Genomic DNA, 27692 nt, shown 5'->3' on the forward strand with positions numbered 1-27692 from the left:
GGCCTCGGTCTCAGGCCAATTTTTTTAATAGAGCGAAGTTGAAAAATACGACCTAGCGTTCAATTGGAGACGGATCGGCCTGGGGTCAAGGCTAACTTTGCTCTGTCCAATAATAATAATAATTATTATATCATTGAACACACCAGGAATAGGTGTACGTATTATATTACATGTATATAGTAATAGTATAGAACTATAGTGCAAGAGTTAATCACAGCAGATAGAGTTAATTATCATTGAGGTATCTTCACGCGAGTTGAAAGAAATGCGGCCAAGCCTGACATCCCGAACAAAGTCCGCACAAACCATGTCGTCACAACTTAATAAAATTCCTTTTGATCAGGCTGTTAGCCCCGACTGCTGTGAATGCATGGCTATAGACGCCCATGAGAAAACTGATCTAGTGAGGGTGGATTTAGATGCTAAAGCACGTGAAATGAAGTTCGAAAAAATATCTGATATTCTATTAAACAAACTCTGAACTCCAGCAACACAGTGGAGAATTCTTGTGTGACATTGACGAGGCAATCTCCAAATTTTCCTCAAAATATTGTTAAAAGCGGTTTCAAGAGCACGAATTTTCTTATTGTCAATTCTCCACAAAACACAACCATAAAGGCAGTGGGTCACAATTAGCTTAGTTTTCACTCTCATATCACACCTACTAAATGTATGGAGCAGGTAGTTAGCTTTCCTGCACATATATAGCGGAAGTTACTTGTGCAATATCAACTTCATCATCCAACTTGCGATGAAGGGTGTGGCCAAGGTGGGTCACTATGTCTGTAATACTCCGTTAGGTAGTGTCATCGGACGATTGCTGAAACAAATAAGCACGATGGCATTCAGCCGTGACGTCACAAGGTACCAGCTCAGCACATTCCACAAAATTCATTTTCATTATGCACATGCTCAGTACCGTACGATTATACAGCGACTCAGAGACTCTTGTCCGTCACATCAAAGTCAAAGTAAGCTGTATATTACTTTGTGCATGTATAGATATGATAGAAGAGTGTATATATATGCCTGTACGCCCTAAGCAACCCATAACACAAAGTAGACTTGTTATATCTAGCAGGTAGATCTAATTTTATACCCAATATCGCATGCATACATGCGCCAAAATTAAGGCTGCTGGTCCTAAATCCACGAAATCCTTCAGAACATTTTGCTGGTGAAAAACCCGGTTTGCGAATGAGCAGAAAAATTGACCCTTTCCTTGATCTAACTATTGCGTTTTGACAAGGATCTTTAGGCCACTCCAAGTGACACTCTGGTTTCTGGTCCTGAAGTTTTTCTAATTGCATGCGGGCGGGCGGCTTTTCTCATTATGTCATTATCAATTTCACCTTATGAATCTCATTATTTTGCAAATGAATATCATTATCACACTATTTTGTGCCACATGGACCATTCTGCGCATGTGTAGTAGATAGAAATCCAATAATGAGATAGAAATCCAAGAATAAAATCTGATGCGGGCGGTGGACCAGAAACCAGAGTATCACTTGGAGTGGTCTTACCAGTATACGTACATGTATATATATACTATAATTATAATGTTTGATACTCGCAAAACATTCTAGTAACCCGGTAACGGTCTTTCCGCGCTTTATACCCTCGAAATATACCCGCTATACGATCATTACACACTCTATAAAGTATTACAAAGAATCAGTGTACAATAACTTTCCAGCCCATTGAATGAACTATAATAATTATGTATACGTATACACTCTGAGCAAATCCTTAAAAGGTATTCTGAGTGAATGTGTATACTGCACTGATGTGTATACCTGATTTTATATACAGGGAACTCCCCTGAAGCAAATCACCCCACTATAACAATCAAACTGTTAAACCATAAAACCAGAAACATTCCAAGAAAGTGTTATCTGCCCTCACTAACTCAACTATGGCCTCCAATACCAACTCCTCTGCAACCTGTGGCATATGCTTAGAGCTGTACCAAGATCCACGCATGCTCAATTGCCTACACTCATTCTGCAAAAAATGCTTGGAAAAGAGACTCGACGACGGACCTTCTAAATCGAGCCTAGCCTGCCCCACGTGCAATGAATCCTCCTCTCTGTCTAGTTGTGGTATAGAGTCACTATCAAAAGATCATAGGAAGACTTATGAAGCAGAGGTGGCTGAATTTGAAGGCTTGATCAAAGGTGAAAAATCTGTTTCTTGCGATCACTGTGTGAAGAGAGAGAGAGCTGCTTTGTTTTGTTGTAGCTGCTGCGAGTTTCTCTGTGAGAAATGTGCTGACCATCATCGCTCATGGAGGAAGACTCAAAACCACGAGTTAGTTAGTTGCACTAAACAAGGTGGAAAGAAAAATATATTGAAGAGTGTAGCTCACAAGCCTCTTACCTGCTCAGTGCACTCGAAGGAATCTCTCGACTATTACTGCAACACATGCAACGACCTGCTCTGCATTCGCTGTGTAGTTGGAAAGCACAAAGAACATGCTTACGAAGAAATGGATTCTGCTCGAGAGAAGGAGATATCTGAGCTTATTTCTTACCTTGGGAAAGCAGAGGCTGCAAAGGGCAAGTTGAAGAATTCCATTTCACAAGTGGAAAAAGTTATGCAAGGTGTTCAAGCAAAACATAAGGAAGTCGATCAGAAAATCAATGAAATGTTTAACCACCTTCAGTGTAAACTAAAAGCTCGAAAAAATGCACTCTTGGCCAAAAGTGCTGATGTGGCACTTGGCAAAGAGACAGCGCTTACTCTCCAGGGTGAAGAGCTCAAGAAAATGGAACATTCTCTTTCTGAAATTTGTTCAAAGCTAGAGTCAGTCACGCAAGAGTACACAGCCGTAGAAATGCTCTCTGCCAAACACCCGATAACGATTCGAGCTCAACAACTTCTCGATACATTTGATATATCCTCTCTTGATCCTTGCAAGCTAGATATAATGCCAGTATCTCTCCTTAGCACTCAACTTGAAAACGAAATCGATGCTTTTGGAGCAGTGTGTGGTGGTTGCATGCCAGGACGAAGTACAATTGATCTAGTGAAGCCAACTGCTGCTGTAGGGAAGGAGAGGAAGTTACTTCTCACTGCAAGAGATGGAAATGGAAAACTTTTTCCTCATGGGGGTGAACTGGTGAAAGTTTCGCTGGCCCTGATGGGTTCAAATGAAGCAGGGATCTCTGGTGTTGTAGTCGACAAGAAGGATGGTACTTATGGTATTAGCTTCACACCAAACACAGCTGGTGAACACAAGCTATCCATCACCATTAGCAACGAGCAAATTGAGGAGAGTCCATTTGCACTCTATGTTCGACAGCCGAGAAATTACACATCGTTGTCTGCGTGTTCTCGTACATTTTCAGTTTCTAGTTCCTCTGGTGATGTTGCCGTTGACGATGACAACAATGTGTACATTGCTGTAAATGGACATCACTGCATCTCAGTGTTTGATCAAAATGGTTCCAACATTCGAACCATAGGAACAGCCAGAAGCATCGGATCTGCAGACAGTCAGTTCAACAACCCACTTGGAATTGCCTTAAAAGGAGACATCATGTATGTAGCTGACACAAATAACAATCGAATAAAAAAACTTACTTTGGACGGCAAGTTCATTTCCAAGTTTGGTTCAAGTGGTTCTGGGAATGAACAGTTGAGCGACCCTCGAGGAATCGCTATTGACAAGAATGGAAGAGTGTTTGTATCAGAGAGCATTAATCAGCGGGTTTCTGTGTTCCAATCTGATGGTGAATTCTCTCACCACATTCAAGGCAATGCTGCTGACAATAGCACTCTCGCTTACCCATGGGGATTAGCATTTGATAATGAGGAGAATCTACATGTTGCTGACTATACCTCCCACTTGATCAAAGTGTTCACTCCAGAAGGCAAATTTGTCTCCCAGTACGGCAGTGGGATTATCCAATCTCCAGCAGGAATCGCTATTAACGATGAAGGTTTTACATTTATCGGTGAACATAAGAGCACGAGAAGTCGATTGATTATTCTGAATTCCCAGCACCAGCAAGTCCATACTATACAGAACTTTAATTATGTCCTTGGAGTTTGTAACGACAAAGATGGTAATGTTTTTGTGTGCGATCACAGCAACAAACGTGTCATGAAGTACTAGCAAACAGCATAATTGTGTTTGGTATACTATATATAGCCTTTATTACAACAGATTAATTATACCATTATTGCGCGTGTATACAAAATTAATATGATGTATAAGATGCTGTATACCGTAACGGTATAGCGGGTAATTTTCGGGGGTAAAAATATCAAGGTAATATTTTCGTGGTTGGAAATTGCACTGCAAGTAAAGGTAAGCAAGGTTGCTTCATTTCTGGGTAAAATATTCGTGGTCAGACATTAATTAGTGGTCATGCATGCAGACTTTCAAATGAAAACAATGAAAATTACCCGCTAATGCAGTATAATTATGTATAATTATATATCAAAGGTTTTTTATTCGAAGGGCTACAAAAAAGTTGAAATCGGACGTTTGCAACATACACGCTAGATGGACAATTACAGCATAGATACTATAAATTACAGTATAACTCCGAAAACATTAATATTGCCTACAGTAGACTCCGGTCACCCTTGAGACCATGCAGGTTGGCCGGAATAGCGGGTGACTGTATTTTGGAAAATAACTGCGGCTTAAAAACGACCTTACCTCGAATCTAATGACTATAATTTTGCGGTTCTTGTCTCGAGGATAACAATTTTATTTGCTAAACCACACCCAAAACGTCATATCCGACCGTAAATACACGAATAAAATTACACTTCAGGGTGAGTTTTGTGCAGTAAACATAATTATAGCTAGCATTCCGTACCAAGCCAATTGTAAATGGCCAGTATATCAAGGTGGCCGTACTTCAGAGAGCCGGAATAGCGAAGTCTACTGTATACGATTTTTGTCAGAAAGTGTATAATTATATTTGGGTCCAGCACACCATACATTATGGTAGCACTTTTAAAAAGCTAATCCGGTGGACGTTTGCAACACAAGGAGGCATGGACAAACAAAAAATTAATAGCTCCGAAAAACAGGCCAGATATAAAAAAAAACACCGCCTTTTTTAAATTGACAATCACGGGCCCAAAGTAATTGCATGGTCTAAGCACACACATACCATTAGCATAATAATAATTAATATAGCACTATCAAAGAGCTACTATACTCACACAGCCCCAAGAAAGTAAATAGTTTAGCATGCGGAAATGAACAATTGAGGCCCGAAACAATTATCATTGATCCAGTAATCCATTATAATTACCTAGAAAGGTAGTCACCAAGCAGCGGTCCCACAAAATCAAACCATTCAACTTGGCCTAAATACTCCATTGCTTATAACCAAGCAAAGAGATCGTCAACATACAAATACAGCTAGCTGCCTTATCAAAAATGAACATAATCACATGCACTTTACTTCCATAATAACTATAATTATAATTTCCATTGTTCAATGATGCACTATACCTGTGATGCACATCAACAAATGAGTGTAACATAGTGAGAGACTGAGTAGGAAAACAAAACCAAAATAACTCCCGTGCATGCAATAGGAAGAGAAGGTAGCTCATGCATGCAGAGCTATCGTTAGTTTGACAAGTTTGAGAGTCTTGTGGTAACCGTTCGTGAACGTGATACTTGTCTCAAATATATAGCCGAACATCATCCTGTAAATAGTGCGTGTGTGTGTGAAGTAAGTAAATGAACCCTACACAGTGGGACACACGAATAAGGGACACTGCATAATTATACCATTTTATGCATGAAACACAGTTCTTCCAACTACAAACCGTCTGAGCACTAGCTCTTGATTTAGTTTTGTTGCACACATGCACTGGAATTTCAGTGCCTCAATTAATTCTAGTCAGGTGATATTATAGGAGGTAATAAAGAACTGCACGTTGCTCAACGCATTTGGATAATCATTAACGCATGCATTACGCATGGTAAACACTTCATATACGTAGACGCTGCTACGAAGCATAAGCAAGCCAAGCAGGGGCACAGAGTTATAGCACCACAGGCAAAACACATAATAGATTGAAGCACGTTCTTCAGAGAGAGAGATGCCTGCGCTTGACGCTTTGTACAATTAACAAATACGCGGGGGGCGTAAGGCCAGGAATTGATTAGGGTCTGGCACATTCCATTGTGAAAATTAATGACCTCAAGACAAGAGTGCTCAGATCCTTTCTTAGGAGGGGGCTGATCCATGAGACTATAATTATAATACCGTATAGCAGGTAATTTTCGTGGGGCAAAATATTCGTGGCTTTCGTGGTTCGAGGTCTGACCACGAACATTTTACCCACGAATAAAGCGACCTTGCCTACTAAATTACCTGCCGTGCAAGCAGCAACCACGAAAATGTTACCCACGAAATGTCTCAATATTGCTGAACCGCAAATATTTTGTCCCCCCGAAAATGACCTGCTATACGGTACCTACTGCTAGGAGTGGGTGGGGCTCATTGCTGACTGACCGCTTTGCAGGTACTGGTTCCCTGATTTCCTGATCATTGTGGAATTGCCCCACTCTGTACTGCATGCACTCTATCTATCATTGTGTCAGTTAGCTCTAGCTGTGTACATGTACTTTGGCAAAAACGGAAATCCATACGTTTTGCACTGCTATTCGGCAATTTCTTTCATGCATGGCCATCCTCTGCATTGCATGTGTAATTAGGTTGGTGCATTACACGCACTTTTACTTGATGCCTAACGGAGTTCGGTGACCTACTTCACTATATATAGGTGAGCGTGTATACCAATGTCAACAATAAATTGTTCTATATATATCTCTGGCACAGACACAGTACACTGTCACTGTGAAGTCTCACCCTCTCCTTGGACGATCCCCAGGAGAAGAGCGACACATAACAGGCTGTATAACTTCATGTAGATGACTAGACTCTAGCTATCCAATCTTAGTACTACTAGTAGCGCTAGTACATTGTAGTAGAAATTATGAGTATGTGACACACCCTATAGTCAAATAATAATTATGTGCATGCTCAGTATGTGACACACCCTATAGTCAAATAATAATTATGCGCATGCTCAGTACTGTTCATCATTCTCAGTGAACTCTTGTCCATGTCACATCAAAGTCAAAGTAAGCTGTATTATAGTGTATGCATGGATAGAAGAGTGTATGCCTCTACGCCCTAAGCAATCCATATAACACAATTAGGTAGACTTGTTATACCATCTTCTAGCACGTAGATCTATGTAATTTATTTCAGGGTAAAAATTAGTTGTTCGCCTAACTGTCATAAAAGCGAAAACTCGGCCTGGGATCGAGGCTAGGTAAAAATAGCCTCGATTCAAGGCCGATTATAATTGGCCTTGAATTGAGGCTAGGTAAACGTGTATTGCGGCAATTAATTTTATAACTACAAATATTACATACATAATGCGCCAAAGGACTGCTGGTCCTAATCCGCGAATCCTTTGTACCGTATTACTAGAATATTTTGCTGGTGAAAAACCTTTTGTGAATGAGCCAAATCAGCAGAAAAATTGACCCTTTGCTTGATTTAGCTATTGCCTTTTGGCAAGGATCGTGTGTATTTACAAGTATACATGTACTGTAATTTAGGTTTTGTGAGATAATTATTATTGCTAATTGATCAACCCGCACATGTTCGATACCCGCAAAACATTCTAGTAATGCGGTAACAGTCTTTCCGCGCTTTATACCCTCAAAATATATACACCTGCTATACGGTCATTAAACTCTAATTATTACAACGAATGTACAATAACTTTCCAGCCCATTGAATGAATGCATGACTATCTGTAGACACTATAGGTCTGAGCATATCGGATTGAATGTATTCCGAGTAACACTGATGTGTATACCTGATTTTTATACAGGAACTCCCCAAGGCAAATCACCCCACATAATAATCAGTAACCAAACTGTAATAAACCATAAAACCAGAAACATTCCAAGAAAGTGTTATCTGCCCTCACTAACTCAATATATGGCCTCCAATACCAACTCCTCTGCAACCTGTGGTATATGCTCAGAGCTGTACCAAGATCCACGCATGCTCAATTGCCTACACTCATTCTGCAAAAAATGCTTGGAAAAGAGACTCGACAAAGGACCTTCCAAATCGAGCCTAGCCTGCCCCACGTGCAATGAATCCTCCTCTCTGTCTAGTCGTGGTATAGAGTCATTATCAAAAGATCATAGGAAGACTTACGAAGCAGAGGTGGCTGAATTTGAAGGCTTGATCAAAGGTGAAAAATCTGTTTCTTGCGATCACTGTGTGAAGAGGCAAGCTGCCTTCTTTTGCTGTAGCTGCTGCGAGTTTCTCTGTGAAAAATGTGCCGACCATCATCGCTCATGGAGGAAAACTCAAAACCACGAGTTGGTTAGCACTAAAGAAGGTGGAAAGGAAAATATATTCAAGAGCGTAGCTCATAAGCCTCTCACCTGCTCAGTGCACTCAAAGGAATCTCTCGACTATTACTGCAACACATGCAACGACCTGCTCTGCATTCGCTGTGTAGTTGGAAAGCACAAAGAACATGCTTACGAAGAAATGGATTCTGTTCGAGAGAAGGAGAAATCCGAGCTTATTTCTTACCTTGGGAAAACTGAGGCTGCAAAGGACAAGTTGAAGAATTCCATTTCACGAGTAGAAAAAGTTATGCAAGGTGTTCAAGCAAATCACAAGGAAGTCGATCAGAAAATCAATGACATTTTCAACCACCTTCAGCGTAAACTAAAAGCTCGAAAAGATGCACTCTTGGCCAAAAGCGCTGATGTGGCACTCGGCAAAGAGACAGCGCTTACTCTCCAGAGTGAAGAGCTCAAGAAAATGGAAGATTCTTTTTCCGAAATTTGTTCAAAGTTAGAGTCAGTCACGCAAGAGTACACAGCCGTAGAAATGCTATCTGCCAAACAACCTATAACAATTCGAGCTCAACAACTTCTCGGCAAGTTTGATAAAATATGCTCTCTTGATCCTTGCAAGCTAGATATAATGCCAGTATCTCTCCTTAGCACTCAACTTGAAAATGAAATTGATACTTTTGGAGCCGTGTGTGGTGGTTGCATACCAGGACAAAGTACAATTGATCTAGTGAAGCCAACTGCTGTTGTAGGGAAGGAGAGAAAGTTACTTCTCACTGCAAGAGATGATAATGGAAAACCTTATACTCGTGGGCGTGAGCCAGTGAAAGTTTCTCTAGCCCTGATGGGTTCAAATGAAGCAGGGATCTCCGGTGTTGTAGTTGACAAGAAGGATGGTACTTATGGTATTAGCTTCACACCAAATGCAGCTGGTGAACACAAGCTATCCATCACCATTAGCAACGAGCAAATTGAGGAGAGTCCGTTTGCACTCTATGTTCGACAGCCGAGAAATTACACATCGTTGTATGCGTGTTCTCGTACATTTTCAGTTTCTCATTACCCGGGTGGTGTTGCCGTTGACGATGACAACAATGTGTACATTGCTGTAAATGGACATCACTGCATCTCTGTGTTTGATCAAAATGGTTCCAACATTCGAACCATAGGCAGATTCGGATCTGCGGACGGTCAGTTCAGTGGCCCATTTGGAATTGCCTTAAAAGGAGACATCATATATGTAGCTGACACATCTAACGATCGAATACAAAAGCTTACTTTGGACGGCAAGTTCATTTCCAAGTTCGGTTCAAGTGGTTCTGGGAATGGACAGTTGAGCACTCCTCGGGGAATTACTATTGACAAGAATGGAAGAGTGTTTGTATCAGAGTTCAGTAATCGGCGGGTTTCCGTGTTCCAATCTGATGGTGAATTCTCTCACCACATTCAAGGCAATTACGCTGCTGATGATAGTGCTCTCTGTAACCCATGGGGATTAGCATTTGATGATGACGGGAATCTACATGTTGTTAATTATGGCTCCAACTTGATCAAAATGTTCACTCCAGAAGGCAATTTTGTCTCCCAGTACAGCGGTGTTATCCAACATCCATCAGCGATCGCTATTGACGATGAAGGCTTTACATTTATTGGTCAATACTACAACAGAAACACTAAATATAACCACAGTCAATTGATTATTCTCAATGCCCAGCACCAGCAAGTTCATATTATACAGAAATTTAAGTACGTCCCCGGACTTTGTATCGACAAGGATGGCAATGTTTTTGTGTGCGATTACAACAACAGACGTGTTATGAAGTACTAACAATATTTAATAATTATAGCCTATTCTAGAATACTGTTATTATTGTGCGTATATATAATTATACATATAATTATAATTTCATGCACATTATAATTATACGTAACTTTGCATGCATTGTTTAATTATCCCCATAATTAAAGTGCATAATTATTGTCTGCAAAATTAGTTTCAGTATATTAGTTTTCCTACATTCTGAGGATCGAGCTTCAATGGATTTGCAACAGAGCAACACAATGAATTCTCTCTCCATAATTATATTGACAGCATGCAGTTAACGGTTAAGGTCATTACAATAAAACGTAATTATATATATCGCATCTGTTTTGCATTAAGCTGTGGAGACACAGCTTAATGCACGGAGTGAATGTTCTATGAGCATCTTGTTCAGTTATAGATTCAACAAACAAAAAGTATTTTACTATATAATTGTAGTGGCAAATGTTCATAAGGCATAGGGCAGAGCAGTTATAACGCGAAAATTATAAACTGAGCGTTATTATATAATGGGTACAACAACAATTTGGGAGAGTACTAGATTAGTTGTGTTGGTATAGGAATGAATTGGTGCATGGGTTTTATATATTTACGTAGACAGCTGCCCTTCACGACAAGAATTAACACTATAATTATAGTAATAATGTCTGCATAATTATAAGCACTATAAAACGATCCGAACAAAACAAGTGACTTCATAATCTAGTTTTCTATACTGTAGCTCTATGTATTCAGACAGTATAATAGCTATAATTATATGCACCATATAAAAACTTGCCACTCATAACAACAGCCTATATAATTATACGTACTGCTATATAATATATAGTCATGCCGCTATTTAGACTAAGTATATAGTGGCACTAGACAATAAAACAGTTAGTATCTATGCTAGAACCTATGCGTCAAAGCTTTCCTGTGAGTGTGAAAGTTTTTTTACCAGGTTATACTTTTTGCCACTTTTCCTCATTTTCAAGCAATCCAGCAATATACGACTTTGGTGAGCCCGTTTCCAATGCAGTCTCGTCGACTTTAATGGATTCATTTTGCATGGTACTACGATTGTGTTTGCTGAATTTAGAGTCTCTTGGCTTGAGATGAACAATATAGTCGTTGGATTCTTGCTCTGCATATAATAATAATTATAGATATTGTCACGACTCTGAGACCAATATATATATATATAAACAGACAGCCTAACTTGAATTACAATGGAAGGGGCATATACTAGTGTAAACCCTCGGTGTTAATTTGGGGTTTAGTGTAGTCTACAGCCTCGCGTCAAAGCCACGTGTACATCTAGGCCAATGTGCAGGTTCAAGCTTCTTAGCTTCTTAGCTTTTGCTCCCTCTTATTCGACAATGAAGCTTTAAAATCAAAACTACTACCTTAATTGTTGTTTTGAGGTAATTATATATAGGTGCATGTCGTAGTACATTGTAAGGGCCTTCACACATGCATGCATGCACTGTCTATAATTATAATTGAAGATACTATAATCCGCATACCAGATTGTTTTTTCCTAAGGTAGAAGTAGATACACCACTGTCAGTTTTGCTTTGGCACCGCTTTAGAAAATTTGTAACCTAAAAATTTAGAAGATACGTAAAAATTAATGCTAAAACAACTATATACAACACACCTTTTCACTCCGGAGCACATGGAAGAAAAGTGTTGCTGTTGACTGAGAGTAGACCAAACACCCAAGTCAGCCCGAGTAGTGGAAGAAGAATTATAGTGGCCTTGAAGAGTTGTCTGCATAATTACGCACACATGCATTGGGATCAACACACGTTGCATTTACTGAATAGTATAGTGAGCACTCACGAGAATAACTGTAAAGATTCCTTTTTTCCTCTTTGTTGCATGGTTAACTTTTTTTGTTTATAGACACTGCACAAAGCAGCCAAGAGGAAGAATACGTTCACCTGTACACAGGTAATCGTCATAAAGAAAATGTTAGTCAACTTAGAAAAGGTAACTGATGGACCGGACCCTATAACAACTGCAAAATGTCCTAATTCAAATGGACACTAATCCAAATGGTTGCAAGCTAGAGAGATCTCACCAGAACAACTAGTAGCATTGGTGCAACAAATGCCCATATGGCTCCTTTATCACCGGCACCAACAGCAATCCAACAACTGCATGGTACATAAGGGACAATAAAATAATGTTGTCAGTTGTATTTAATATATACACATTCTAATAAGAATTTGGAGAGGTGAATCGAAAACTTACTACTCTTCTGTGCCATACTGGTCATGAATAAGTCCAGCAGATATAGCCACCAGTATCACTGGAACACCTGCAAAAACAAATCCAATGCATTCGACATAATGCTCACTGCACATGCAGTAGAATGGGCAGTGGAATGCATGGGTCTAAGGGGCACTCTGCTTCCCTTGATCTCAGAGGTCAAAAGGCAACAAGCACTTTAATGTCTCGGTATTAATAGTGGTCAAGGGCCCATAATTATACCTAGTATATACATCGCATAATTATACAAAATAGAATTTACCCCATCCAATAATAAAGAATATCCACCATTTCTTGGATATTTGGCTGAAGACAACCACCAACATGAGATAGAGCATGATTCCTTCACAGAGCATCCAAAAGAACACAGCAGTGAACAAGTAGTGAAGGAGAGCAGCCACAAACGCACACGCTATCTGAAAGTGATGGCAAATTAATGGAGATCATACTATAATTATATGGCGCACCTATGAATGTGATTATAACCGTAAGTAAAATAATTATTACGATAGATCATAGTTAATATTGTAAAAACAAAAGTATATGCATACGCGTTGAGTAAAATGCAAAGTCGCGGATCATACTTCATAATTATACGTTTTTCGAGTGACAAAATATTGATTTCTATCAAGTAAGCAGTAAATATGACACTGTAATGTCATAACGTGAAATTTTTGAGACGCTTAAATTTCGTGGAATGGCCTCTAAAAGCATTTCGTCCAATAAATTTCGTGGATTGACTGCTTACCAGAAGCCACACCTTTAATCTTTGCACTTTATAGCAGATAATCGTGGAATTAATTTCATGTGTAGGATTGCTAATCCATGAAAACAGCGAAAATTAAACCCCTCGAAAATTGTGTGCTTATATAATTATATACGGTACGTATTTGCGATCTTCTTTTGTGATACCATAATGACATACAATACAGTCATAATTATAATGGTCACTGGTTCGAGAACAAAACTTCAACTTTGGCATGCCATTGTCTGTGAAAGGTGAAAGGCATAAACTGCACCAGCTATACGATACTATAAACACTATAAGTACACGACTCAAGTAACACCTTGTTGGCCACAGCAGTCTGTATTCCTGACAAGAACGCCACGTAACCAAGGAGCAAAGAAATAGACAGGTTGAGATGGATGAAGTTATGAACTCTGGTCAGCAGTTCTTTTCTAAACATCAACAGCATAAAAAGTTGTACGTGTATACAAAGCTATTTATAGTTTTTCAATGATTACCTCAATGCCAGGAAATAGATGATAGTTAACAGAAGAAAAAAGATGGAGATGGAACAACCGACATAAGTCAACAACGATAGAGCAAACCTGATCTCTGGAGTTGTGTCCTACAAAAGGACCAAACGTATTAAAATTATTGATCCAAGTAACGTACTGCACGAGGCTCACATTCAGTGCTCCAGTGACATCCATTAGAACAGCAAATGCTGTGAAATGACTGCTCTCACAGACAATATTATATACTCTCATTTGCTTGTCTTCATCCACACTGACTGTAGTCACACCTTCCATAGACCACCTGCCGTTGGCCGCATCACTAACAATAAAGTAATTGTGACATTTTGATTGAACAACGATTAGGCACAATGATAGCTCACCTAGAAACACTCCAAAATACACATGTGGCATTTTCTGCAACTTCACTTTCAGAAAACTGCACGTAATAATTATATATGGATTAGTGACGCTCGTAAGTTCAACTGTTATACTACCTTTTGGGTGGTGAAATTGAAGGATGCCTTTGTCTGAAAGTTATTTAACTTCACATCGGAGAAGACTTGACTAGAAATAACCTGTGAGACCGGTCTGGTCGTGTTCCTGTGTATAAGCATATACAATGAGACTGAGCAGAACATGACTAAGAGTACTGTACATTTCAAGATTGGTTTTTGGAAGAAAACCCTCCAAGTTGGAGAATAGAATGTTGACTGCTGCAACATTCCCTTCTGAAAATTGAAACCGGTAAGGATAATTTTGTTTACCACTGAAGTGTATTATATGAAATACCTCGGGCGCCTCTCTCCGCAAAGAGAGCAGCTGGTATCACAGTTTGAGCTGAGCCTGTTTCTTCACTGACTTTAATAACTTCAGGAAATGTAATGTCTTCCAAATTAGTGGGGTCAACTTTTATTGCAGATAGCACTGCATGCATGCATGGACGGTAAATACAAATAATTATAAATACTAGAGCACTAAACTCTCAGTATTAGTCGGGGTATACTTTTAAAGTACATGTATAGATTACATGCAAGTCATAATTAATCAAAATTGTCTGTTCCGAGCACATCACCCCATATCCGGGGCAAGGCTGGATAACGGCATTTTTACAACCGATTTTTGTCTTTTTAAACCTTCATAATTATGAACACGATGTCATGGGCTCCAAAGGCACTACTGTGGCATCCAGCAAACAATTCAGGTGCATGAGCAGACTCGAATAAAAACATCACAGACAAGTACGCAGACAAACTACTATAACCTGGGTACCGCGGCGCGCCATGCATAGAACAAAATAATAATTATTAGCTATAATACGTCTGTTGAAGTACGCATACCGATATTCTGTCTCACAAGTGTGATTTCAGTCATGTCGCCTGTATCCACAGCTTCACTTCTTAGTGCCAATGACACATACTGACCATATAACTCTGCATTCAACAGCAATTGCTGACTCTCAGCAGAAGAACCCTGACAAGATTGTATATTATTAACATAATTCAATACCTTTGCCATTATTATACCTCTTGCAATCTTTCCCATCCTTCTGTATTCCTCTCATCAAGAACATTGCTGAGAATGTTCAGAACTCCCTATATACAAATAAAAGCAATAAAGCAAAAGGGAAATATTTTACTGTCTTACTTCACTAAAATTGAGAGAGGACATGGGACCAGCAGACTCTATGTTCTGAATTAGGTAATTCACACCTGACTTGACAATCAAATTAGTAGTGCTGAGGTCTTGAGGGAATATGGTGGAGTCTCCTGTTGCATTGACATTAGTAGCCTCCGCAAGAGAAGTAAGAAGATCATCAACTTCATTCTGAGAGGCATTTCTAAGAAATATTTCATTTGCCTGAACGGGGAAAACTATAGCTGGTGAAAGATTGTATTACTTCACACGAATACATGCACTGTCATCTAATATTATTACCGTTCATGACAATACGTATTAAACTGCAAAAGTCTTACCGTGTTATTCAATATACTGATTTCTTCCCTAGCACAGTTATCAGTATTCACTGCTTCCCACATTCCTTTAAGTGTACAGAAACGAGTTGCAGTACCTGTATAATAATAATATACATGCACATCACATGCACAATCTCAATAATGACATAATTATACCTGAAGTTGTTCCAGTTCCATTTTGTGGGCATTGCCGGGAATAGGAAAAGCCAGCCACAGTGACAGGGAAGAAAAGCCACCAGACAGAATCCTGTTCAGCTTCACAAACCATCACGCCTATAATAAAGCAAAAAAAGTTCGATTAACAAATGAATATAACCACTCGCTTCGCTCAGCCCAAAGAGCTTACAAAAACCACAACTATAATTCTGAATGCAACATTACCTGGACATGAAGAACCAACAGTACCCAGGTCAATAGTGGTGTCGTTTCTTGCAGCTACAAATATTGTCACAGGAGCTATTGTTGAAAGTTGCGGATTGCCATTGTCTGTTGCTATGACCATGAACGAGTGTGAGGATGCATTCTCAAAGTCCAGCCTCTCCTGTGTAAATATTGCACCCGAATTGTCAACTCTAAACACATCAGTTTCAGCCAGAACGTAAGCAATCAACGAGTCATTGTCTCTGTCTACAGCACCGACACATAGCACAGTAATGTTGAGTGGAGTATTCTCGGGTATAGTCGTGGAATAAGCAGCCATGGAAAACATTGGAGCATTGTCATTTTCATTAAGCACGTTCACCGTAATGCTTACAAAAGCTGGAGGGGTGACTTTATCGGTAGCTCTAACTGTCAGTGTGTAAGTCTGAGTGTCCTCAAAGTCTAGATATGAAGTGACTAATAGTTGACCAGTGTTAGGCTCAAGTTAAAACTTATTTTGCTCATTTCCACTAGTAATGTCATATGTGAGGTTTTCGGTATCCACATCAGTGGCCATCACGATAATCAACAAATGTCCAAATAAAACGGATTCAGATATCTCAACATAATATTCAGAGACTTGAAAGGAAGGACTGATGCAATCAATTCATACTCGTAGTCAGTAGACAAGAAGTGCCATTACAACACGGGTTGTCGGTACAGATACCGTCACTATTCACTAGGGGACCACAATCACATTGTTCTCCCTCCTCCTCATCCAGGAGATTGTTACCACACAGACTGTCTGCTAATAAGCAACCGTCACCTGTGTGCATGAGTACATGCAAGGGACTAAATTACGGACGCTATATATAAAAGACCGCTAGCAAAATATCCTCCAAATAAGGAAACTAATGCTTCCATGGCCACTGCCCTCCCCACTCACTTGAGCTCTGCCCACGATCACGAATAACTCCCAACATCTCGGCTCGGCTGCGTGGAGAGAACTGATCGTTGTTGGGCTGACTACCATCTAAGGGGAACGCGTCCATTAGGTACACACCGCCAGCCTCAGGGGGATCCACAGGGGGGTCATGCTGTGTGAGGGTGGAGGTAAATATTGGGTGGGGGTCATGCTGTGTGGGGGGTGGAGGTAATATTGGGTGGGGGGTCATATAATGTGTGGGGGTAGAGGTAATATTGGGTGGGGGTCATGCTGTGTGAGGGGTATGTGTGCGCATGCATGTATGTGTATTGTAGAGGATGGGTCCATCTCTATAGAATTTTGACTGCTCATGCAGCAAAAATTACACGGTATATAAAATTATACGTATGTATATGATTATAGCAGGCCATTGAAAAGCACAGTCATGGTATATAATTATATATACACGCACATGTATGTTATACACTGTACATAATTATAGTAACGCACTGTTGAGCCGAAGTTGTGTCCTGCCTCGTGTGCAAAGGTGAACGCGGCTATGGCAGAAGGGATGCGAGTGTTGTAGTTTAAGATGCTCACAATCCCCGCATTGAGGGTCCGGTTCACACCTCCAGAGAAGGTCTGGTTCGCATCTCCAGGGAAGGTCTGAATGTTCTCACAGATGCCACCTGAACAATATATGTGTATTATATGCATGTGTGGGGGAGGAGGAGAGAGTGTGTGTGTGTGAGAGAAGTGTTCGTGGGGGTATGTGTGTGTGTGTGTGTGTGTGTGTGTGTGTGTGTGTTTGAGGGTATATATACGTACAATGCGTCATGCAAGTATCCATTTGGGTGGGTGGAATTGTGTCCACTGTTCACTCAAACAGAATGCTCCCCTAACAATGTATCGGGCGTTTCTAAAACTTGAAGCAGGGGAGTGCTGATGTATATACGTATATGGTTGGCATCTGTAGGACAGAAGTTCTAGAATGCTACTACGATTTATAAACTAGCGAAATACAAATTTAGAGATAAAATTAATGCTCAAGAATGATAGTGGGATAAAAGTTAGGGTCCTTCGTGTGCATTTACTGTAGGAAATGGAGGTCGCAAAGGAGTGTTTATATACATGCAGTTATACAAACGTGGGATCTAATTTACGCAGGATAAACTAATGGCAGCATAGCTAGACTCTATAGAGACAAGACGATTACGTGTACATGACAGGATAGACTTTCCAAACCAATTATACCCGTTGTGAGAATTAAAGAAAGATTGTCTACAATAGCCGTTCATTAGTATTTCGTTAGTATTCATTAGTATTTCGAACACCAGTGTACCACACACCCACCCACACACACCCACACTCCACATCTCCACACACACACACACCCACACACACCTGCCGCATTGACTCCAGGTTGTGGTGCCACGTACGCTAATCCTACAACACCATTGTCAAAATCACGACTAGTGAACCGATAACTCAGACAGTACTGCGACCAATCAGCTGTCGAGTGCTCGGTGAGAAATTCCAGTACGCTAATAAACTGGTTATCGTAGAAAGTGCCACTAGCAGGAGGAGAGTTCTCGACCTCCATACCAAGAATACCAAAATGAATGCCGTCAGCCAACCCGTCATCGTCAAAGTCGGTACGCTCAAATATTCTGCTTCCCTGCAAGTGGAGGAGGGGTTACAGTTAAGTATGGTAATTTATTACATTATAATGAAAGCACCACGTCACGGATGCTGATGCCTCGGTGGATGTGTCAAAGCTACATCTACTATAGCTATTGCTAATATGTGTGATATTGATGAATAATTTTCTGAATGACCCTGTGGGAAAAGAAATTGATTGGGACCACTTTGTTAAAAATATGTTAGACGACACAAGTATACAGTGTTTTTTGCATTCAGCCATAATCATATTTTTGCTGCGTGCAGGGAATTAACTCAAAAAGTGGGAAATGATTCCAATTGGACCATGCATGATTGCAATCAATGGCTGCTGCACCATGCAGTAGAGCAGAGCCTTCTCTTATTCTCACTCTTGCAGCTACCAATAGCTAGTATTCTATATAGCGCAGAGCTAGCTACTAAGGAAGTAGCAACACTCCAGAGACAATTATATAACATAACTCAAGAACGAAGTATATCTAGACAGTAAGTATTATTTTGCAAATCCACGAATTAATCCGGCCAAAATTATTACTAAGGATTGAACTGCAGCAAATGGCAGGTCTCTTGGTTGGATGTTTAAGTATGTAGATATTATTTAAGTGTACTGCTATACTACCTAGAGTACAATTATACCCCCCCCCCACACACACACACCACACACATCCTCACTCATCACACACCCCTCACCGTCAATATAATAGTTGACATCACGCTCAGTGGATTGTCTCCAGCTGCTTCCAAAGCAGTCACAAATTTGTAATCAGCAATCGCATACAGCCAACATCTAACCAGAGTGGAATCGAACCCTGTTGTCTGGCGTTTTTGAAGTCTTGCTGACTCAGCACTACGGATGACAGAGTCTTGCAATTGTAGAAGCTCCCTGCGTAAGGCTTCATGGGAGGAGCCACAGGTTGCCCTGGAAACAGTGGATAAGTCAAGATCTGAGTGCCGATAAATGACACTGTGGTGACTTGCATCTCGAAGATATCTGCGAGAAATATGAATGTGTGTTAATTGCATTTACCGTAAAGCAGATAATTATATAAACTTTCGAGGAATGACCGCTAGAAAGTTTTCGGGAATTTTATTTTCACGAAATAGTAGCCTTTTTGCAACAATGCATACATGCGATATTAAATTCGTGAGTATAAATGGTTCGTGGTAAATACTTAATCAGCGAAAATCGCGAACATAATTATGCTCTCGAAATAATACCTGCTAGCTAATTTTTATACATGACCTGAAAAGTTCTAATGAAGGCCCTATGTGAAATCAAATTTGCAAGGAATAACATAGTGATGATTATCCCTAAATGTATTCATTTACAACTGCCAAGTAGGAAAGGCAATGCATGAATAACGTACTACTAATTTTATTCATTGCCTTTCCTGCTAGTGCGGTTACAACAGCTTTAGCACTAATATCTGTGACGTATAGGTCTGGAGGAATGCCTTTTGTGTGCAGTCTATTGGAGTTGCGCGTATGAACTCTTGTTTTTACGCATACAATGTACGTTCAAATTTCTGCTATTTACGACTACACAAAACATAATTATACATAAAGGGCAAGCCTCTAGTGTAATGAACAATTAGAGCTTTTAACACAATGTCATGATTGCATAAGCTAACGTAGTGCCCTACCCTCTTCCTTACCTGCGCGAGGGTTCAATATGGTACATCTCCTCATCGGCAATAATCGTTCCGTCAAACACCTCATGAGCCAGGTTGCCATGCACACGAACAGAAGGGTCATCTGCATTGACATGTATAATAAATACAGTTTATATTTATGTACATAGCGGAAAATGTTTGCAGGTGTAAATTTTTGCGTTGAATGTTCTGCTGTTGTTCTTCAAAAAAAGCAAAGATTTGCACCGTATATAATATAGTACGTATTTGTTTTGGTACAATAACCTAATTCTGCCCAGACATGCAGATTACCAAATTACAGCACATTAATTCCGAATATCAGGTTTGCAATTGCAATCACATGCAAAGAGTTGCCCGCATACTTTGCAATGCAAAGTTAGCAACACTGCCAGACTCGCTACGACTTTATAATAACTATAACCCGAATGATTTCACCACTTTTCCACGAGAAAAATATTAACATTCTGGACAAAGTGGCTTAATTAATCTTCAAAGATGCACTGTTCAGCAGCCATACTTATAATTATGAACTTTGGGCATCGTTTTTAGCATGCAATAATCATGGTCGATCATAATTATTATTGGAGTGAACAATTGTATACTGAGTGTGTACAATTGAGTAGCTAAATAGTCTACTGAGGCATCAGTAGGTGCTTTCAGGTATTCAGATCGATAGCTGATCCCCTGAACATTAACCCTTATACTCTATATACACTGACTTTGATCAACGCCACTGTACAGATGGATTTTGGCCAATTGACTGCTTGATTTCTGTCCGTCAATGGTTAGGGTGAAGTTCTTGTGAAAGAAACGGGTCTCAGGTTTCAACAGCAGGTTGAAGTCCCTAAAGAGAATCGTAACATTCGGTAACTATGTGTTAAGTGCTGACATAATTAAAGCCTTATCTTCAATAATAGTAGAAGTTGTTTGTAATGTTATTGCTAATCATACTGCCATTACTGGCATATTATTGCCAACAAGTTCCTTATAATATATACAGATATATCCATGCATGTATTTTGTATTGTGAATAGAACATTTAATTGTAAATTGGATGCAATAATTATTGTACACACAATTTCCGCTCACCTTCCAAAGGCAGTGAACTGTAGTTCTAGAGACCTCTCTCCCACCATACTGCGTCTCATTCTGTGATGGTTCCATAGCAACGACTCACTATCGTAGGTGAGAGGCTCGTAGTGACGAATAAAATTGCTCAGGGCTATATGTGTATGGGAGGCGTGTGTGTGTGGTGTGTGGGGGCATTGTGATATAGTAATTATGCTTACTGTAAATAATATTATAGAATGCGAAGTATAATAATTATATAGTTGATGAAACAATTTCTAATCATTCCCAGGATGAACAAGGCTTCGGCCTCGCAGTCAAGTCCCTTGTCCATGCATTCATGGCAGGGGCGGGCTCTATTTGCCCCCAGGCAGCAGATCATGTAATATCAAGTAATGATTATTTATATAACACTTAGCTAGCAATAAGTGTTTTAATGTGTGCACGAGGAGGATGCAGTACTGAATGCTCGAGCGTATATAGCGAGTGCATTACTCAACCGAGAGAGCATTATTGCATCATCCGTAAAACACGTTGGCTAACTAAGTGTGTTATAAAAATAATTATTATGAGGTACTAGCACTGTGTATCAATGTGCTTCCATGCAGTCGGTCTTCAGCTGCTGCATGTGGCTATAGCTAGAGAAACTCACCGAACTCTGTCAGGCATCAAATTGTGCCAAATAAAAGTGCACGAAAAAAGCTAAACTATAATTGCACACGAAATCGATTTGCGTATTGATAACACTCCATGCACTTGGACACAGCGGCTTTGTAGCCATCTTTAGATGGCCATGGAAATACACAGTAAAAACAGATTCGTTATAATAACATAAAACATCTCAAATAAAATGCATCATTTGAAATTTAATGTAGAAATGACATAAATTTCTGTCATTTCTACATTAAATTTCAAATGATGCATTTTATTTGAGATGTTTTATGTTATTATAACGAATCTGTTTTTACTGTGTACTACCCAGCGAAAACTCAAGCTGAGTTCAATCTAGATATATAGAGTGCAAGCAGTACAGGGTGCCATGGGGCAATTCCCATAAACAAAAAACATTGCAAAGCAGAGTTACCTTTGACCATTGTAAAGTGCTGAATCAGCAATGAGCCCCACCCACCCTAGCTGCTAGGAGTGGGTAGGGCTCATTGCTGATTCAGCACTTTATAAGACTGCTTTGCAGGTAAACTGGTTCCCTGATTGCCTGATCCTTGTGGAATTGCTCCACGTACCCTGTACTGCACTCTATCTTGTGTCAGTTAGCTCTAGCTGTGCATATATATTATGTAGATCTAGTTTGGCAAATTTAAAACGGAAAACCATACCGGCATACGTTTTGCACTATTCCACAGTTTTTTCATGGCCATCTGTTAGTTGTAATTGTTGGTGTATTACACGCACTTTTACTTGATGCCTAACGGAGTTCGGTGACCTACTTCACTATAATAATAATAGGTGAGAGTGTATACCAATGTCAACCATTGTTCTATATCTCTGACACAGACACAGTACACTGTGAAGTCTCACCCTCTCCTCGGACGATCCTCAGGAGAAGAGCGACACATAACAGGCTGTATAACTTCATGTAGATGACTAGACTCTTAGTCTATCCGATCTTAGTATAGCTAGCTAGCTAGCTATCTCTAGATCTATAATTACAAAATTCATTTTCAATGTGCATGCTCAGTACCGTCCATTGATTATACAGCGACTCAGAGACTCTTGTCTGTCACATCATATCAAAGTCAAAGTAAGCTGTATATTAGTGCATGTATGGATATGAATCCATAGAAGAGTGTATATGCCTGTACGCCCTAAGCAATCCATAACACAAAGTAGACTTGGTATACCTATCAGGGGCGTAGCCAGACTTTTGAGACAGGGGTTTCTGCAGAAAAATCAGCGGCGCGATAGCGCCGCGAAATTTTTGTGGCCACGCCCACTTCCGGTACCACACCCTCTTGATTGGGGCACACCTACTGTTATTGACTATTGTTCATGACTTTTTTACATGTTTGTGAGAAGCTAGCTAGCTATAGACGTAACATACTAGGCATGCAGGTGCCAATTGTGTATTGCTAGTCTAGCTGAGCAACAATTAAATGTCATTTACCTGAGAGGTTTCATGTGGCTGAGATTGTTCTAAACTTGTACACTTCCTGAATAAAGTTGTGCTTAGAGCTGAGTCTGAGAATACTGGAGCATTCAGGATTGATACTAGATCTAGAACTTAAGTCTTGGTCTTCTTTGTTTGAGGTAGCTAGCTAGCTGAGACTAACTAGCTGAGACAAAGCCAAAGTGAAACGCTTCACGGTGCTGCTCTGATTATTGATTTGCAGCCACGTGTGAAAAGATGGGCAGGGCTGCATGATTTCAATTATAGGGAGCCCTGCCCAATTTTCTCAGCAGCTCCTGGGGGGGTTTCTGGGCAACCAGGAAACAATGGTAGCTACGCCCCTGCCTATAGAGGCTATAGCAGGTACATCTAATTTTATACCCAATATCGCATGCATGCATGCGCCAAAATTAAGGCTGCTGGTCCTCAATCCATTTTAGAATATTTTGCTGGTGAAAAACCCGGTTTGAGAATGAGCAGAAAAATTGACCCTTTCCTTGATCTAACTAGACAAGGATCTTTACCAGTATATACATACATGCATGTATAGGTTTTGTATCAACCCTCGCAAAGTTCGCATAATGTTTGATACTCGCAAAACATTCTAGTAATGCGGTAACGTTCTTTCCGCGCTTTATACCATGGTATTCCGAATGAATGTGCATGTGTACTGCACTGATGTGTATACCTGATTTTTATACAGGGAACTCCCCAAGGCAAATCACCCCACTATAACAATCAAACTGTTAAACCATAAAACCAGAAACATTCCAAGAAAGTGTTATCTGTGCCCTCACTAACTCAACTATGGCCTCTAATACCAACTCCTCTGCAACCTGTGGTATATGCTCAGAGCTGTACCAAGATCCACGCATGCTCAATTGCCTACACTCATTCTGCAAAAAATGCTTGGAAAAGAGACTCGACGAAGGACCTTCCAAATCGAGCCTAGCCTGCCCCACGTGCAATGAATCCTCCTCTCTGTCTAGTCGTGGTATAGAGACACTATCAAAAGATCATAGGAAGACTTATGAAGCAGAGGTGGCTGAATTTGAAGGCTTGATCAAAGGTGAAAAATCTGTTTCTTGCGATGACTGTGTGAAGCGCGGACCTGCTGCCTTCTTTTGTTGTAGCTGCTGTGAATTTCTTTGTAAAAATTGTGGCGACCATCATCGCTCCTCAAGAAAGACTAAAAACCACGAGTTAGTTAGTTGCACTAAAGAAGGTGGAAAGGAAAATATATTCAAGAGCGTAGCTCACAAGCCTCTTACCTGCTCAGTGCACTCGAAGGAATCTCTCGACTATTACTGCAACACATGCAACGACCTGCTCTGTATTCGCTGTGTGGTTGGAAAGCATAAGGAACATGCTTACGAAGAAATGGATTCTGTTCGAGAGAAGGAGAAATCCGAGCTTATTTCTTGCCTTGGGAAAACCGAGGCTGCAAAGGACAAGTTGAAGAACTCCATTTCACGAGTAGAAAAAGTTATGCAAGGTGTTCAAGCAAATCACAAGGAAGTCGATCAGAAAATCAATGACATTTTCAACCACCTTCAGCATAAACTAAAAGCTCGAAAAGATGCACTCTTGGCCAAAAGCGCTGATGTGGCACTCGGCAAGGAGACAGCGCTTACTCTGCAGGGCGAAGAACTCAAGAAAATGGATAACTCACTTTCTGAAATTTGCTCAAAGTTAGAGTTGGTCACGCAAGAGTACACGGCCGTAGAAATGCTTTCTGCCAAACAACCAATAACGATTAGAGCTCAACAACTTCTCGATACATTTGATAAATGCTCTCTTGATCCTTGCAAGCTAGATATAATGCCAGTATCTCTCTCTAGCACTCAACTTGAAAACGAAATCGATGCTTTTGGAGCAGTGAGTGGTGGCTACATGCCAAGACGAAGTACAATTGATCTAGTGAAGCCAACTGCTGCTGTAGGGAAGGAGAGAAAGTTACTTCTCACTGCAAGAGATGGAAATGGAAAACCTTATACTCATGGGGGTGAGCCGGTGAAAGTTTCTCTAGCCCTGATGGGTTCGAATGAAGCAGGGATCTCTGGTGTTGTAGTCGACAAGAAGGATGGCACTTATGGTATTAGCTTCACACCAAACACAGCTGGGGAACACAAGCTATCCATCACCATTAGCAACGAGCAAATTGAGGAGAGTCCATTTGCACTCTACGTTCGACAGCCGAGAAATTATACATCGTTGTCTGCTTGTTCTCGTACGTTTTCAATTTCTCAATACCCGGGTGATGTTGCCATCGACGATGACAACAATGTGTACATTGCTGATAATAGTTATCACTGCATCTCTGTGTTTGATCAAAATGGTTCCAATGTTCGAACCATAGGAAGCAACGGATCTGCAGACAGTCAGTTTTACGGCCCATATGGAATTGCTTTGAAAGGAAACATCATGTATGTAGCTGACACATCTAATGATCGAATACAAAAGCTTACCTTAGATGGCAAGTTCATTTCTAAGTTCGGTTCAAGTGGTTCTGGGAATGGACAGTTGAGCAATCCTCGAGGAATTGTTATTGACAAGAATGGAAGAGTATTTGTATCAGATTGGAGTAATCACCGGGTGTCCGTGTTCCAATCTGATGGTGAATTCTCTCACCACATTCAAGGCAACGCTGCTGACAATAGCACTCTCGTTAACCCATGGGGATTAGCATTTGATAATGACGGGAATCTACATGTTGCTGACTATAGCTCCCACTTGATCAAAGTGTTCACTCCAGAAGGCAATTTTGTCGCCCAGTACGGCAGTGGGATTATCCAATATCCAGCAGGGATCGCTATTGACGATGAAGGCTTTACATTTGTCGGTGAACACAACAGAAGTCGATTGATTATTCTCAATGCCCAGCACCAGCAAGTCCATACTATACAGAACTTTCAGGATGTCGCTGGAGTTTGCACCGACAAAGATGGTAATGTTTTTGTGTGCGATTACTACAACTGCTGCGTCATGAAGTACTAACAATAAATTGTTGCATAATACTATTTTTATACAACTATTGTTGTGTGTACAAATAAAACATTTGGGACTGAAATATATTGCGCATATGTAGCACTGTCAAAAAGCTACTAAACGCAACAATTTTGAAATCGGACGTTCCGAAACACAACATTATAACATGTATAGTTCCAGAGTATTATAATCATATGCCGTATAGCGGGTATAATTATTTCAAGGGCCAGATAAAATGTTCTTGAATTGGTTTTCACTGATAAGCATCTACCGCCAACATTTATCAGTATACCCACGAACTTAATATCGCATGCATGCTGCAGAAAGGCTGCTATTTTCGCGAAAACCTTTGTAACAGTCATTCCGAAAAAGTTTATATAATTATACCCTCGAAATATAGCCTACTACATACGCTGAAATAAATATCTCAGTATAGTCTTAGCAATAATTATTCTGGGTACTTGACTCTAACCACAGTTGTAACCACATACATGTACATGTAGCTAATGATATGAACCCATTAAGCACTGAACATCCAAACATGCACTCCAAGCACTGTACAGTGGATTGCAGTGCACTTGCAACAGCCAAACAGCAAAACTACCAGATATGAATTTAGCTCAGGTTGCACTTTTATTAGTTACAACAATTTTTTTAGCAGAATCTCATTGAACATCTACTTATTCCTAAACGTATAACGTATTATAGCATTAAGTAAGTATATGAGAAAATTGAATCTACAAGCTGCATGGGGAATTAAAGCCCAAAAAGGTGCTCAGTCATAGATCGTCTCCATGCGATTATATAGATATTCTCAGGGCACTCCTATATTATTCATGCACTCCTGGTCTCACTGATAGATACCTACAGAATGGATACTTCATGATAGCATTCTTGAAAAGCCTAGTAGTCTATGAACATAATTATAGAAATGCATGAATTACATTTCAAGAATGCTTGACGGACTGTATACAGTGTACAAATGTCATGCATGTAAATTACGTTATTTGGGGGGGAGGGGGCATGCCTATAGAGAGGTTCAATGAGTCACGGTCTGCTGAAAAATTGGTTGCCATTTCAGTTGGCTCTAACTTCGTTGCATGCAGTAATGCATGTTGCTTCTCTTCACTGGCCTACCACACTGACACCACCGCCCCTTGTGATGACACTTGTTTGTATATAAGGCCACTCCAAGTGACACTCTGGTTTCTG

General features: G+C 40.2%; 5 protein-coding genes and 1 long non-coding RNA gene across 6 annotated transcripts; 3 read left to right on the forward strand and 3 right to left on the reverse strand.

Moving 5' to 3' along the window:
• Window positions 1-892: 892 nt before the first annotated feature.
• Window positions 893-4356, forward strand: LOC135335734 (E3 ubiquitin-protein ligase TRIM71-like). The gene is made up of 2 exons (XM_064531275.1): window positions 893-971; window positions 1816-4356. Exon 2 carries the CDS (start codon window positions 1919-1921, stop codon window positions 4121-4123), a length of 2205 nt encoding a protein of 734 aa, XP_064387345.1. The 5' UTR covers window positions 893-971; window positions 1816-1918; the 3' UTR covers window positions 4124-4356.
• Window positions 4357-5438: 1082 nt separating this feature from the next.
• Window positions 5439-6997, reverse strand: LOC135336163 (uncharacterized). The gene is made up of 2 exons (XR_010394780.1): window positions 6858-6997; window positions 5439-5685 (listed from the first exon to the last, which is right to left on the reverse strand). It is a non-coding gene; the product is annotated as an uncharacterized LOC135336163 (long non-coding RNA).
• A 905-nt stretch (window positions 6998-7902) lies between these two features.
• Window positions 7903-10314, forward strand: LOC135336679 (E3 ubiquitin-protein ligase TRIM71-like). The gene has a single exon (XM_064532539.1). It carries the CDS (start codon window positions 8007-8009, stop codon window positions 10212-10214), a length of 2208 nt encoding a protein of 735 aa, XP_064388609.1. The 5' UTR covers window positions 7903-8006; the 3' UTR covers window positions 10215-10314.
• A 523-nt stretch (window positions 10315-10837) lies between these two features.
• On the reverse strand, window positions 10838-16699 carry LOC135335947 (adhesion G protein-coupled receptor L3-like). Its single transcript, XM_064531669.1, has 20 exons — window positions 16064-16699; window positions 15839-15955; window positions 15683-15777; window positions 15354-15566; window positions 15233-15301; window positions 15047-15179; window positions 14499-14633; window positions 14365-14437; window positions 14204-14309; window positions 14090-14145; window positions 13881-14028; window positions 13713-13819; window positions 13535-13646; window positions 12730-12883; window positions 12450-12516; window positions 12277-12352; window positions 12036-12136; window positions 11851-11963; window positions 11717-11794; window positions 10838-11334 (listed from the first exon to the last, which is right to left on the reverse strand). Exons 1-18 carry the CDS (start codon window positions 16389-16391, stop codon window positions 11855-11857), a joined length of 2199 nt encoding a protein of 732 aa, XP_064387739.1. The 5' UTR covers window positions 16392-16699; the 3' UTR covers window positions 10838-11334; window positions 11717-11794; window positions 11851-11854.
• Window positions 16700-17213: 514 nt separating this feature from the next.
• On the reverse strand, window positions 17214-23036 carry LOC135336401 (disintegrin and metalloproteinase domain-containing protein 10-like). The gene is made up of 8 exons (XM_064532164.1): window positions 22904-23036; window positions 21389-21521; window positions 21019-21143; window positions 20303-20402; window positions 19338-19638; window positions 18372-18645; window positions 17478-17656; window positions 17214-17258 (listed from the first exon to the last, which is right to left on the reverse strand). The coding sequence occupies exons 1-8, from the start codon at window positions 22959-22961 to the stop codon at window positions 17214-17216; spliced, it is 1215 nt and encodes a 404-aa protein (XP_064388234.1). The 5' UTR covers window positions 22962-23036.
• On the forward strand, window positions 22999-26618 carry LOC135335950 (E3 ubiquitin-protein ligase TRIM71-like). Its single transcript, XM_064531673.1, has 2 exons — window positions 22999-23126; window positions 24196-26618. The coding sequence occupies exon 2, from the start codon at window positions 24300-24302 to the stop codon at window positions 26487-26489; it is 2190 nt and encodes a 729-aa protein (XP_064387743.1). The 5' UTR covers window positions 22999-23126; window positions 24196-24299; the 3' UTR covers window positions 26490-26618.
• Window positions 26619-27692: the final 1074 nt, after the last annotated feature.

Source organism: Halichondria panicea, chromosome 5 (genome assembly GCF_963675165.1).
Source record: "Halichondria panicea chromosome 5, odHalPani1.1, whole genome shotgun sequence".
Classification (NCBI taxonomy): Eukaryota; Metazoa; Porifera; class Demospongiae; order Suberitida; family Halichondriidae; genus Halichondria; species Halichondria panicea.